Source organism: Aquarana catesbeiana, linkage group LG03 (genome assembly GCF_042186555.1).
Source record: "Aquarana catesbeiana isolate 2022-GZ linkage group LG03, ASM4218655v1, whole genome shotgun sequence".
In the NCBI taxonomy this organism is placed as follows: Eukaryota; Metazoa; Chordata; class Amphibia; order Anura; family Ranidae; genus Aquarana; species Aquarana catesbeiana.
The window spans coordinates 348,459,933-348,475,590 of record NC_133326.1 but is presented as its reverse complement, the minus strand read 5'-3'; the positions used below and the strand labels follow the sequence as shown (position 1 = coordinate 348,475,590).

Sequence of the window (15,658 nt, the reverse complement as noted above, 5' to 3'; positions counted from 1 at the left end):
AGACAAAGGGGAGACATTTGACAGGTAAAGATACATGCAGGAGACATGTATATCCTTATAGATAACCCCTATGGCAGTAGTTTAGAAAGGATGACATTGGGTTTACATCCACTTTAATTGCTCTGCCTCTTTGTGTCTGTCAGATCTCATTTCCATTTAGATCTCACCTAAAGAGCATATGACTGAGAGACCCAGGGACTGTGGGATTAGAGCCGCACGATTCTGGCTAAAATGAGAATCATGATTTTTTTTGCTTAGAAGATAGATCACGATTCTCTCACGATTCTCATGACGTAACATTATCTTTCACATTAAAACAAAAAAAAAAACTGGGCTAACTTTACTGTTTCTTTTTTTTATTATTCATTGAAGTGTATTTTTTCCCCAAAAATTGCGTTTGAAAGATCGCTGGGCAAATACAGTGTGACATAAAATATTGCAGCAATTGACATTTTATCCCCTAGGGTCTCTGCTAAAATATATATAATGTTTGGGGGTTCCAAATAATTTTCTAGCAAAAAATATTGATTTTACCTTAAGAAACAAGTGTCAGAAAAAGATTTAGACTAAGTGGTTAAACTTCCTGCATTTACACTTTAAAAACATGGCAGACTGCCTGGATTTTTTTTCTTTACACACAGAAGTTTCCCTTTGATCTAAGAAGAAAGTTAGTTACAATGTTTCATTTTAAAAACTTGTCAGACTGCCCGGATGTTTTCTTTTGACAGCTGAGTGAGCAGATAAGTCTCTCCACTTGTTATATGAAAGAATCGGCAAACTCTGCAATAGAGAGTGTCAGAGGGGTTGAATCAAGATCACGATTTTTTAACGATTAATTGTGCAGCTCTATGTGGGATATGTTATTTCCTCGTGTCTGTCATCTTTAAGACTACAGATCATGCATTAATCTGTGCAGTGCCATAGAGCATGCATCATGTTTAAACAACAAAAGGACTGCGAATATTTACTTTACCTTAGGCTGTGCGTACAACGCAACAAATGACACCATGAAAGTACATGATCAATGTACACCTTATGCAGGTAAAAAAATAAAGGCGCAAGTGGGAATGTTAATGCCTTTATAGCAAACACTTGACTGCTTGATACCTGCAGCACCCCTAACCAATGCCATGACAGGGTTACCACTGCACTTGGCTCTGCTTTGGTAGATGAGCTAATAAAGCCTCTGTTTCTCTACGATATTGCAGTGATCATAAACTTCTGGTACCATTTTGATGACTCTCAAAACGATGCGCTCATACAGAATCAAGAAAAATCAGCTATAAACACATACCTGGTAAAAATGGGATGATTCTCTGCTTTGGATCTTTTTGACCTCCTTCCACTGGAAACTTGTCCAATAACTGCATCTGAAAAAAATACAATTGATAGGGGGTTTGAGAAAATGTCCCAACATTTCAAACAAATGATCTTTGTTATAACTATTGTGTCTCTTAAAGCAAACTTAATTTTTGATTTTTCATTTTGGAAAAGGCAGATAATGGTTAGAACCCGTGCTTTTTTTTTTGGGGGGGGGGGTAGCTTCCCTTGAGAGAAAATCCTCTCAGTTATCACTTTTAAAGTGGTTGTAAAGCCTCAAGGTTTTTCACCGTAATGCATTCTATGCAATAAAGTGAAATCCTTCTGTGCTGCAGCTTCCCCCAGACCCCCCCCCCCTTTTTCTTACTTGAGCCCGATCCGATCCAGCGATGTGCACAAACGCAGCGGCTCCAGCCGCTGTCTCTCTCCTCATTGAACAGACTGATGCTGTCAATCAAATCCAGTGACACGGGAGCATGGGGTAGGGCAGAGCCAAGCCCACAAGGGTGCTCCCCAGGGAAAATGGCCTTTACGTGGGGGCACCTGATGAAGAGGAGGGGCCTTGAGCGTCGGGGCACCCCAAAAGAAGAGAAGAGGATCGTGGCTGCTCTGTGCAAAACAATTGCACAGAGCAAGTATTAGGCATGTTTGTTATTTTTATAAAATAAAAAAACAAGGGTTTACAAACACTTTAAGATTACTTCCCCCCTATTACCATTTTGGTGACAACTCAAACATTTCAAATTGCCATCACTTTCAGTCCCGGTGACACCACAACACCACAGTCACCACAACAAAAAGAGAAGGCGGGTTTCCAAGTTATTCTATTGCTTTGACCCTCATACCACAGACCTCCCATAGACCTTTACAACTTAGTCCAGCCAACCTTTAACTGGCACTCATAAGGGCAACAGTCAGAATGCTGACCCTCAATAACCCAGTCTAAATACTGGTGTGCAGGGATTATAGAAGGTAGATGAGTTAGATTAAGGTACTTATGTTGGTCATATCTAAAAATACTTTTAATGAAACACACATAACAAAAAAAAAAAAAAAAGTTTTCTAAAACTGCCTAGGGGTCAGCCTTAAAGTTTATACATGAGTTTTCATTTTTACGCAATATACAGATGCATTTGCCAAATAGTTGATATGATCCAATTTTATGTACATCATCTAGATGTCAAGCTGCTTATAATTCTCTTAGGTATATGCTCCATCTTGAGCTTTTTAATATAGGGGTACTGGGGTGGCAGTAGTCAAGCCATACAGTTCCAAGGTATGCCTCAGGCACAAAGTAATGCTAAACAGAAAAAGGGGTTAAAACATACATCATCTGTATCTCAAACTGGTACCTCTAAGAGAAAATAGTCTTGAGAAGTTAATAACATACATTGAAAAATCTCAAGGATTCTTTTTTTTGCACTAAAAAAAAAAAAAAAAAAAAAATCTGTTTAACCAAAGAGAAGAGTCATAAATTAGGTCCTATCCTTCAAACAGAACTTTGTTTTTGCCACATCACAGTTGCAATGAGTCAACGGAAGGGGCACTAGGCTCAGGCTTTTGTAATGTATCGGCACTAAGCAGCCACAGTCTACTGAAGCTAAACTAAAAAGACCCTTTATAATCACCACACCAGTTGGTTTGCATTAGGAGTGGGTGGACCACATTCTGAAAGACACAAAAATGCAAAATCCTACTTACTATAGCAGAGAACAGCTGTTCTGCTGATGACAACCCAAAAATTTAAACCACAAAACGGAACCAAAGAAAAAACTGAGCAGGAAAAAACCCATAAAGAAATAAATACTAAAACTTAGCATAAGCATATCCAAAGTTACCGACACGATTCTTATGCATCAGCACTGAAATCACACTCATCTGATAAAGTATAACTCTGGGTGGCTGTGTAAAGTACAGTCTACATCAGCAAGTCTCGATTCCAAAACAGATTTGGTTTTTCAGTATGCTGATCATGGGTTCTCTCATATGTCCAGCCTACCTTCTTCAGTACTGCTGCAAGTAATCTAGACTACATAACCACAGAGACGGTCCTGAACTCAAACATCATTCAAGAATGACATCTGGTGCAAAGATGCCCAACATAATAAATATACCTACACACACACACTATATAATATATATATATATATATATATATATATATATATATATATATATATATATATATATATATTTTTTTTTTTTTTTTTTTTTTTTTTTTTATTTTAATTTCAGGATTTCAGGGGCTCAAAAACAATGTAGCATGTGCAAACATACACACTTTGCAAAAAACATTAAGGCTCGGTTCACACTGGGACGACTTGGGATCCGACTTGTCGCCCCTCAAGTCGCCCCAAGTCGCCCCAGAAAGAGATTCACATGACAGTGAATGGGAGCGTCTTAATAGACACTACTGAAGTCGCTCCGACTTCAGAGCGTACTCCCTGTACTACTTGGATCCGACTTGGTAGGCGACCTGTACCATAGAAATCAATGGAAGTCGCCTCCAAGTCGGATTGTCAAGCGACTTTGCAGGCAAAAAATTTCGTTTGCCCAGGCAAACCCCTCCCTCCCAGAGAGCTGATTGTCCTGTGATTGGCCACAGCCGAAGTCGCCTGTCCTGGAAGCGACTTGAAGTCGCGTTGTAATTTGCTAAAGTCGTGCTGAAGTCGCGCTGAAGTCGCGTTGAAGCCGCGTTGAAGTCGCCGTACAAAGTCGCGCTGAAATCGTGTTGCCCCTGTGTGAACCGAGCCTTACAGTCTGTGCAACACAGTGTTGTTTTAAAAAAATAAAAATAAAAAAATAAATAGAAAGTTAAATCTAATTTTGTATGACTAATGGGGCGTACACACGGTCGGACTTTTCGGCTACAAAAGTCCGACAGTCCGTCCGACAAACTTTCGACGGACTTTCTAACGAACAGACTTGCCTACATACGATCACACAAAAGTCAGACGGATTCGTACGTGATGATGTACACCGGACTAAAATAAGGAAGTTGATAGCCAGTAGCCAATAGCTGCCCTAGCGTTGTTTTTTGTCCGCCGGACTAGCATACAGACGAGCAGATTTCTGGGTCCGGCGGAGTTACGACGTAAAGATTTGAAGCATGTTCCAAATCTAAAGTCCGTCAGATTTGCGACTGGAAAAGTCCGCTGAAGGTCCGGGGAAGCCCATACACGATCGGATTGTCCGCCGGATTTGGTCCGTCGTTGTCCGTTGGACTTTTGTAGCTGAAAAGTCCAACCGTGTGTACGCCCCATATAACTCTTTTGGCTTTACGTCTCCTGTGGGTCACAGGAGTGCACTTAGTTCTGCACTCCTGTGACCCATATTCAGCAGATAGTGGGCTAAAGTCCGCTGTTGTCTGACGCCACTCAGCTGGTCCAGACTCTAGATAGATCCGGACTTCATTGTCAGGATCCACACAGATGCCTGGCCAGCAGCTTTCTTAGCCTCAGTGCGCCACTGAGAGCCTCAGTCAGCCACTCCCACCCCCTCCACGGCCAGGCACTCTAGTGAGCACTGGAAGGGCAATGCAGAGAGCACTTGACTGACAGTCACCGGCTCTCTCCTCACTGAAGACAGAGCTGAGTGATCAGTGGTCTTTGATAACGCGGTTAACGATCTTAGAGGCAGCCGGGGGACAAATGCAGCAACACACCAATGCTTCCACCTAGAGGAGTATGTATATTTGTTATTCTGAAATCCCAGACTTCTCTATCCAGACTCCAGAGGATAATTAAACATACGCTTATTGTCCTAGGTAAATGTGGCCAATCAATAAATTCACAATTTGCAAAAATAAATAAAAATCTGAATTACCATATCAAAACGATTTGAAACTGAAAGAGTACTTTTATGCTGTGAATAAATACTCCTTTTAAAGATCCCCCCTATGTCCTTAATAGGGAAGAGCTTGCATTTGTTCGGAATCAGGTTTGCGTCCGAACTCAGAATTTCACTGTCATTCCTGGTCCACTGACCCAATATGTACATGTGGCCATAATAGGGCCACTTGAACTAGTGATATCACAAGCTTCCTTGCCCCTTAGTTTATGTAAGGTGTGGGACAGGGAATTCCCAGCTCATTGGACCAGAAATGACAGCTGACTACTTACAGAATGGTCTCCAATTACCAGGAGTAAAACTTCAAATAGGTGGATGGCCACGTCTACATATCTCCTTCAGATTTGGTGCTCTGATGTTTTATTTGTGGATATTGTTTTCAATTAAAATGTTCGAAGTGTCCTTACAATAGTGTGCGGCCATCCACCTATTTGATTGAGGTACTTCTAAACTGTTATGCCCTGTACACACGACCGGTTTATTCAATTCAAGCGGTCTTGCCTACACACGGTCAAACCAAAGTCCGACCGTCAAGTACGCGGTGACGTACAACAGTTACGACGGGACTAGAAAAAGGAAGTTCAATAGCCAGTAGACAATAGCTTCCGTCTCATACTTGTTTCAGAGCATGCGTCATTTTTGGTCCGTCAGAACAGCATACAGACGAGCGGTTTTCCCGTCAGGAATTGGTTCCGTCGGAAATATTTAGAATATGTTCTATTTCTAGGTCCGTCAGAATTTTCTAAAAAAAAAAAAAGTCTGATAAGGCATACACAATCTACAATCGTAATATACGATGAAAAGCTTCCGTCTGACTTTTTCTGTCGGACATTCGGCTTGTGTGTACGCGGCATTAGAAACAGGCTGAAACAAACTTTTTGAGGATCTATGATAAATAATAACTTCACAATAAAAGCAAAACATGTATATCCAGACTTTTACAGTCTGGAAATTTCACCAGCTTTCAATCACAAAAAACAATGAGCAAGTCAAGGCAACCATTTTGTCGTATATCTTACACGTGTAATCCTATAGTTCCATCTAAACTGCATTTACATTTTCCACTGAAATTTAAAAGCATTAAAGTTAACAAATTCATAATTTTCGTTGACCACTGGGCAACCGATGCAAGAAGGCTCATTAATGAGGGCAAAAAAAATACATACAGTTTTTTTACACATCTGTATGTATCAGTATACAAGTCCATGGGTCACACAGCCACTTCCGGGCCATAGAAAAAAAAAAAAAAAAAAAAAGACAGCTATGTCTGTGGCCATAAATTTTTTTAGCATTCTTTGCTCTGTAAGCATGAAAATATTTGTGTAAAATTTATAAGTGTATAAGCATAAATGCAGCCTATCAGCCCTTTGATCAAAAGCTGGTTGACAATGTCTTATTTTGCAACATGTATTGCATAAAGCTCAGTCTACATTAATACCTTCAAAAATATATTAAAGTGTACCTAAAATTTCTGTGCGTTTCCAAGACAATAAATACCATTCTCTGGTGGATGCTTTTCACTGATCTCTATGGTAAAGGCACCACCAAATTTTCAGGATTTCGGAGTACCATGACACACAAGACAGGATTGCTCTTCACAGGAGGCATCATAGTTATACAGTAGTTCCCAATGCAGTATCAACAAACAGAATATGAATAAACAGCAAGAAAAAAAAATGAAAGATTGGGGTCCAAGCTATTCTGGAAAAATGTATCCATAAATGACTACAATGGCTCCATAACCATATTTTACTTTGATCTTCACAACATCTGATTTCTGTAGGTCTACAGTCAGCTCTAAGGGAGGTCTTCCCAAAACAGCTTGCATGACAGACCTCACTTAGAACTTGTAGAAAATATGAAGACACAGTAGATGATGATGAAAACAGATGTTTTCAAGAGAATGTATAGTATAGTAGAGCTTCAATATATTAATGTAATCCACATGAAACTAAAAAGAGGAGGCTCCTAATGGATAATTCCACTTTCTTGCCAACCTCTGTTTTAGCTGATACATTATAATACTAATGATCGAGGATAGGAAATTAAAGCAGCCAACATCACAATATTAATAAAACCTTCGCCATTGTCAATACCTCATTCTGCAAATGATACTTACCTGGCTGTCATGATAAACTTTTTGTTTCAGTACTATGAGCCACTAAGCAACAATTATGTGAATTTAAAATTTTTTGTCCTTCATGATCTGCATACTTGTTAAGGGTCAGTAAGTCAATATACTAAAGCTGGTGTGTCAGAATAATTCTCAGAAGTCCGCAGTGGTGGCAGCCTCCTTCAGATTTATTTTATAATGCAGATGGGAAGTGCTTGCTGACTGTAGCTTGTTTCAAGGGAACTTTCAGTTTAGATTAGTTATTCCGCCAGCAAAAGAGCGATGGAGCATACACACGGACGTATTTTCCGACGAAAAACTCTCATTGGTCTTTTGCGGGCCGAAATTCCAATCGTGTGTACGCGGCATAAGGCTTCATGTACACTGCTGCTGATAAACGGACGTTTAGGAGCAGTTGGGCATTTTTATCAGCTGCCCCTGAACTCTCCTCTATGTTATTTAATCAGTACATGTACACAGGGTCGCTTATAGTCATTTCTAGGCAATTGAGTTTAGAAGCATTTTTTTGGAAAGCAAACAAAATGCATTCAGGACAGATGTTCAGAGGCATTTGAAACGCCAAATGCCTGTAAAAGCTTGTAAACGTGTGTAAACGCGGTAACTCGCGTTTAGCCACGTTTTGTTTACAGGCGTTTTTTTTTTTTAAATAGTAAAAAATAAAAGAACGCTTCTAAACGCAAACGTGGCTAAACACGGACGTTTTTAAACATCGTTTACCATCTGTCAAGTTAAATCGTTCCGGGGAGGTTGTAAAACGTGTACATGAGGCCCAATGCCGTGTACACACGAGCGGACTTTTCGGGCATCAAAGGTCCAACGGTCTTTCCGACAGACTTTCGAACGAACGGACTTGCCTACACATGATCACACCAAAGTCCGTCCATTGCCTGCATGCTGTAGAAGGACCCCTGCTCTGTGTGGAAGCAGGGCTCTCTCTGCAGAGTCCCATAGCACTTCTAGTGAAAGACAGAGCACTGCAATCAACTGGGAGCATGTGCTTTGTCGATTTCAACTAGATATATCAGTAGGTGAATGTGTAGGATCCCTGCAGGGAGGCCACTGCTACCAGGGAACAGGCTTGTTTACTCTGTGGCTGCTTTCTAAAAAAAATGAGCTGTAAGACTTTGCACACATGTATTCTGATACACCTAGAATGTATTTAGCTTCTTAAACTGAAGGCTCAAGTTGAGCTTTGAAGTAATGACCGGTGCTTCCATTAGGCTTTGTGTTCTCTCCCAGACTGGAACTCAAAACTATAGTATTTTAAAAGAAAGCAGTGTGTGCACCACACTGGTCCCAGGTCCACAAACAGGTAGTCCAGACCACTATGTGAACATTTTAGCTGGATAGTCAAGATTTTTTTTCTTTTTACTGTTCAGTATTGCTTACAACTTCAATCTGGTTTTTGAAACTATTCAAGTGTCAAACAATAAATCAGTTATTACCAATACATTTATATATGAATAGGTTTTGTGTTTAAATCCGAACCTTACATATTTACTTAGATTTGACCCTCTTTCTAACCAAATAACATTTTTATTAAGGAAATGCATATACAGGAGTGATGTAAATATCATGCAAAACAGAAAAGGAGTAACAGCATAAAATCCAATTATTTGCAGTTATTGCACAATCAAAGCGGAAACCATTATGCATTGTAAAGAAGAAGCACTATTCGCATTAAAAAGGAAGTGATTTTTGAATTTCAAGAAAAAGGATTTTCCAAGTTAAATAAATCCAGCCTACAAGAACCCAGAATACAGGAATAAAGGTACAATTTCTGTTTAATAAATTACCGTCTCAGTGCAATTAAAAAGCCTCCGAACAAAAGTATTTCCTAGGAAAGATCACGGGACTACATTATTGTTAATATTATATATTAGTTTATTACTGGTATACTCTACAATGCACTGGTGACTGTACAGCACCATTCAAAGCAATGCTCTCCTAAAGGTGTTGCATTCTGATGTCTTTATCGCAGTCATATAAACTCTCCCATACATGAACAGTGGTCAAATAACCTAACAGTAGGATTGTTGGTTGCAGGAGTAAATGATCACCTAGAGCACGGGTCTCCAAACTGTGGCCCTTTGCTCGCCTTTATCCAGCCCTTCTATTCTTTCCACTGATACAATGCACTATTCCTTCCACTGACACTGTAGATGGAGCACTATTCCTCCCACTAATACCAACAATGGGGCATTATTCCTCCCACTGACACCAGACATATGAGAACTAATTCTCCCACTGACACCTATGTGGTCTGCGGGCTAGATGTGGCCCTTTGCTTGCCTTTATCCGGTCCTTGGGGCACTATTCTTTCCACTGATACTATGCGCTATTCCTTCCACTGACACCATAGATGGAGCACTATTCCTCCCACTAATACCAACAATTGGGCAATGTTCCTCCCACTGACACCAGACATATGAGAACTAATTCTCCCACTGACACCTTCAATGTAATTTTTTTGCTCCCACTGACCCCCAAGCCTAGGGTATTTTCTACTCCCACTGGCTACAGTCTGGACCCTTAGACCCCTTTCACACTGGGGCGGTTTCCAGGTGTTATTGCGCTAAAAATACCGCCTGCAAACCACCCCAAAACAGCCTCCACTGTTTGTTCAGTGTGAAAGCCCGAGGGCTTTCACACAGAAGCGGTGCGCTGGCAGGAGAAGAAAAAGAAATAAGAAGAAAAAATCTCCTGCAAGGCGCATCTTTAGAGCGGTGAAGAAGCGCTGTATTCACCACTCCTGCCCACTGAAATCAATGGGACAGCGCGCTATACGAGTGGTTTTAACCCTTTTTGGGCCGCCAGCGGGGGGTTAAAACCGCACCGCTAGCGGCCGAATACCGCGGTAAAACAGCGCTAAAAATAGCGCTGTTTTACCGCCAACGCCCCCTACCGCCCTAGTGTGAAAGCAGCCTTAAAGTTTGAAGGGCAATAATCTGCCCCTTTGTTTTGAAAGTTTGGGGACCCCTGATCTAGAGAAAAAGTTCAAACATAAGGGATCATGCAGATCTATATACTGTATACTACCTCTTATTAGGATTAAAACCCAAAAAGCCAACAAATATATATGCTTACATGTACAATTACTGTTTTTCCATACCCTGGTTTCCTAAAGTGGTTCTAAAGGCAGAAGCCAGCAAGTCAATGATGAGAGTGCGGGGGGCAGGGTCGAGTCATGCGCTGTGTGTAAATGGACAAGGTCTAGTCACAGGAGCGAGTCTGCAGAGTGCCCCCTATAGCAAGCCTCTTGCTATGGGAGCACTCGCGCAAGGGGGGAGGAACCAGGACTTCCAATGGAGAAGAGGATCGGGCTGCTCTATGCAAAACTACTTCACAGAGCAGGTAAGTATAACATGTTGAAAAAACAATAATTGTTAAGCTAGGGTATTCCAGCAGGCAAAAGGCTGTGTCACCTGGGATGATCAGGGTGTAGTGTAAGGGCACTGAACACTATAGTCCAGGTTCCAAACGGTTAAGGCAATGACACTTCAAAATATATATTTCTTTATCGTACAATTACTATGTAGTAATTACTATGTGGTATATAGGCACCTTCAGGTGATGGACACTGGTATACCCAATACAAGAAGTGCACTCCCTATATAACCCCTCCTCCTACCAGGAGTACCTCCATTTTTTCGCCAGTGTCTAAGGTGTTGGTTACGAGTGAAGATGCGCTCTGAAGAGCTCCAGGAGGGATCCATGCTGGATTTAAACAGCCTCCATAGACCAGATCCATCCAAAGTGCCACTGCGGCCATGGTGGATGGTACCCAGGCCTTGTATATGAAGCACGACGTTTTGCCTGTAACTCCTCTCTTTGCAGGGCTGGACCACGGGACCCAGGGCTTTGGTCATGCTACATTACCTAAAGTTTTTCCTCTGCGGGGTGCTAATACAGGTCCAAGGGATTGCAACCCCTATAAAAAGGGGTCCTTGAAGGTTTGCTAACGCAGCCCGCCGTGATGGGTGAAGTTTGGATCTGTCTGTTACAGCAGTATCCTGCAGCGAGGATAAGGTAAGGGAAGAAGGAACTGTAAAAAGTTCACCTATGGTTGTTTCTTCCATGAGTAAAATGTTGTTATGCCTTAAAATCTCCACTAGAGGGAGTAAATGCACATACCTTGATACATTGCTTCTCAATCAGCTCAGTCCAGCTAAAATCGGCATGTGTGTGTCTCAGCAGCCAGGGGGGATTTTTTTTACCAGGAACAAACAGCATGTTCTTCTTCCTAATGGGGTTGGAAGCTACAACAGTGTTGGTACTCTCCTCCTCCCCCCTCCACTCAGGGGGTGCGGTGGCGTTTTTCCCAGTGTTATATCTCCACATCCTTTTTCTTGCCATATCGCAGCGGCTGAAATGCACCCCCCCAACCCTGTCCATACTTGTTTTTTACAGAGGAGCTTCCTCTCCTATGGGTCTGCACTGGCAGACCCGAATGTTGTCCGCGTAGACCGCTGTTATTTGAAACAGAGCGGAGGGGCGGGTTAGTGGCAGGGGGCACACGGTGCAGGCGCAGGGGGTATGAACAGAGCTCGCACCTGAGACAGTTTAAACAGACGCTCTCATTAAACAGGAGATCTCTATCAGATCGATCACAACTGCAGAGATGGAAGTCTGACACACAGGACACAAGAGCGCTGGGGCACGTAAGGGATGCGTGCAGGCATTTCCAGTACAGGAAATACAATTTACTCAGCACCAAGCTGAACTTTATAGCAGCATTGTATTGCTAGACTATTACTCAGCAAATAGTGCATTTACTTAGTGCCTCTGCTTTTTGTGCTTAGCACTAGGACTTCCAAAAAAGACACCACAAAAAAAGTACTAAAAATTCCACCCCCAGGCGCTGGGAACTCCAGTCATGCCTCCACACGGTCATCCTTTCCGGAAATACCACATATGGCAAGCCAGGGCAAGCCATTGGGACCAACTGGTGGTGCAGCTGCTTCTCACACCTCAGCCCCTGTATATGTGACTGAAAATGCATTTTTCTCCGGCATGCAGGGCCTAGAAGGAAGATTAGTGGCTTTAATCGCATCCTCCATCCAAAAGGATAGGGAGCGTGCTAGATCCCCCTCCCCCACCACAGACCCCTACCAAGGAAACAGTGGGTACAGGATGAGGTGTTAGCCTCAGGCGATCAGGAGGAAGGGCAAACTGATGACTCCTCTTCGGAGGAGATAACAGTGGATGAACCTTTTTCAGCCTCGCAATCTGAGAAATTGCTGGTACAATCTCTTACGGAGATGGTTCGTTCCTCTTTCAAGCTACCCCTAATGGAGTCAGCTGAAAGTTCTATTTTTTCTTTAGGTTCCTTTAAAACCTTCACAGCCTTTTCATGAGTTTCCTGTCCATGCTTTATTAGAAAAACGTATTTATGCTTAATGGGATCCCCCGGATAAGCATTTTCTCCCTCCAAAGAGATTCACAGCACTCTATCCCATGGAGGAGAAATTCACCAAAAAAATGGAATGTACCAGCAGTTGACGCTGCGATTTCCAGTGTGTATAAAAGTTTAACTTGTCAAGCTCGGGAATTGGACGAACTACCAAAAGTATTATGTTTTGCCATAGACGCCATGAAAGACTCTATTCACCAGGAATCCCGCCTTGCGCTTGTGCTAGTACACATGTGTAGGATCCTATGGTTAAAAAATTGGTCAGCCGAAGCACCTTGCAAAAGGCTCCTGACTGGGTTTCCCTTTCATGGGGATCGGCTATTTGGGGATGATTTGGACAAATGCATCCAGATGATTTCTAGTGGGAAAAGTACTCTTTTTCCAGTCAAAAGAAAATATAAACGCCCTTCATTTCAGTGGACTCTTTCCCCTGCACCAGGGGCTTCTGCCTCTAGGCAGTGGCGACGGCCTCCGCTGTCAGACTCTAGAGGAAAACCTCAGGATCAGGCCCAGGCACAAAAGAAGGCCTGGGGCCGGAAACCTGCAAAGCAGAATTCTGAAGCCTCATTATGAAGGGGCGCCCCCCTCGCCAGAGTGGGGGGAAGACTTTTGCAATACTCAGAAGTCTGGGAAAAGGAAATTCAGGACAGATGGGTCATCTCCACGGTGTCTCAAGGATACAAACTAGAAATTCTCGAGTTTTCACTGTCTCATTTTCTGAGGTCAAACGTTCCCAAAGATCCAGGGAAAAGGCAATCTCTGTTTCGGGCACTAGACTGATTACTGGCTCAGGGGGTTATCATACCAAATCCCCACAGAAGAGCAAGGTTTATGGTTTTATTCAAAGCTATTTATGGTACCAAAACAGAATGGACCCATTCTAGATCTAAAGAATCTAAATCAGTTCCTGAAGATCCGCTCTTTTCGCATGGAGTCGATCAGGTCGGTGGTTTCTATCCTACAAGGAGGAGAACTTCTGGCATCTATCGACATCAGGATGTATATCTGCATGTTCCTAAATTTCCCGCTTACCATAGGTTTCTGCGGTTCGAGAGAGCAGCATTTTCAATTTGTAGCCTTGCCCTTCAGGCAAGCTACAGTACCCCGGGTGTTCACAAAAGTGTTGGCCCCACCTCTAGCCAGGTTAAGGGCACAGGGCATAACAGTCTTGGCGTACCTAGATGATCTATTGCTAATAGACCAGTCGGGGGCTCGTTTGGAGCAAAGTATACGCATTACAACCAGTTACCCGGAAAGTCTGGGTTGGATTCTCAACCTAGAGAAGTCTTCCTTAAAACCGCTAAAAAGGCTGGAGTATTTGGGCCTGATCATAGACACAGCCCAGAAAAAGGTGTTCTTGCCTCAGGCAAAAATCAGCTCTATAAGAGAGCTGGTGCGGATGGTCAGGTCGAAAGGAGATCCCTCCATTCGCCTTTGCATGAGGTTGTTAGGAAAGATAGTGGCTTCATTCGAAGCGGTTCCCTATGCCCAGTTCCATTAGAGACTGTTGCAAAACAGTATCCTGTCTGCTTGGAACAAAATGATTCAAGCTTTAGACTTGCCAATGAGGCTGTCCCCAAGGGTGTCCCAAAGCCTCAGATGGTGGTTACTAACCCAGAATCTGCTGAAAGGAAAATCCTTCAGACCAGTTATCTGGAAAGTGGTAACAGCAGATGCCAGCCTTTTAGGCTGGGGAGCAGTACTAGAGAAGACAACTGTCCAGGGACAGTGGTCAAGAACGGAAAGAGCCTTGCCTATCAACATCCTAGAGATTCAGACAGTGCGTCTGGCTCTGAAGGCCTGGACTTTCAGGTTACGGGATTGTCCTGTCAGGATCCAATCCGACAATGCCACAGCTGTGGCCTAGAACAATCACCAAGGGGGCACCAAGAGTCTCGCAGCACAGACAGAAGTGAACCATATTTTAACTTGGGCATAAAGGAATGTTCCGTGCCTGTCGGCAGTCTTCATTCCGAGAGTAGAGAATTGGTAGGCGGGCTACCTGAGTCGCCAGCAATTATTTCCAAGGGAATGGTCCCTTCACCCTGACATTTTTTGGGCTCTTTGCCAAAAATGGGGGACTCCGGACGTAGATCTTCTGGCGTCCAGATTCAACATGAAGTTAGTCAACTTTGTGTCCAGGACAAGGGATCCACTCGCATGCTGAACAGATGCGTTGGTGACCCTGTGGGATCAGTTCTCACCGATTTATGCATTCCCCCTATTCAGTTGCTGCCACGACTTCATTGCAGGATCAAGCTGGAAAGAAAGCCGGTAATTCTAGTAGCCCCAGCATGGCCGAGAAGGTCCTGCTATGCAGAAATCGTAAAGATGGCGGTGGATGATCCATGGTCCTTTCCACTACAGCCAGACCTACTCTCACAGGGGCGATATCCCATCCTACCTTACGAACGCTAAATTTAACGGCCTGGCTATTGAAACCCTCATTCTGAAGAAACGTGGGCTTTCAGGGTCAGTTATCTCCACCTTGATTAATGCAAGGAAGCCAGCTTCCAGAACTGTATATTATAGAGTCTGGAGGGCTTATGTTTCCTGGTGTGAATCCAAGGGTTGTCACTCTCGGAGGTATATCATCGGCAGAATTCTTGCTTTTCTACAATTGGGGGTAGAGATGAAGTTGGCCTTGAGTACTATTAAGGGCCAAGTCTCAGCTTTATTGGTCTTATTTCAAAGACTGCTTGCTACACATTCTTTAGTCTGGGGTTTTATGCAAGTGGTGATGCGGATTAATCCGCCAGTTAAATCACCTTTGAGCCCTTGGGACTTGAACTTAGTTTTGTCAGTGTTACAAAAACAGCCATTTGAACCGATACAGCATATTCCCTTAGTCCTTCTGACAAGAAAGTGGTGTTCTTGGTTGCTATATCCTCAGCAAGGAGGGTTTCGGAATTGGCTACTCTTTTTTGAAAAGAACCATACTT

General features: G+C 42.9%; 1 protein-coding gene across 3 annotated transcripts in view; it reads right to left on the bottom strand.

Annotated features, from left to right (window-relative positions):
* SH3PXD2B (SH3 and PX domains 2B) overlaps nucleotides 1-15,658 on the bottom strand; it is a 296,070-nt gene that overhangs the window by 171,078 nt on the left and 109,334 nt on the right. For all 3 annotated transcript variants that reach the window (XM_073620589.1, XM_073620591.1, XM_073620590.1), the window contains exon 3: nucleotides 1,295-1,370. In XM_073620589.1, coding sequence (XP_073476690.1) covers nucleotides 1,295-1,370 — 76 coding nt within the window. The remainder of the gene's footprint in view (nucleotides 1-1,294; nucleotides 1,371-15,658) is intronic.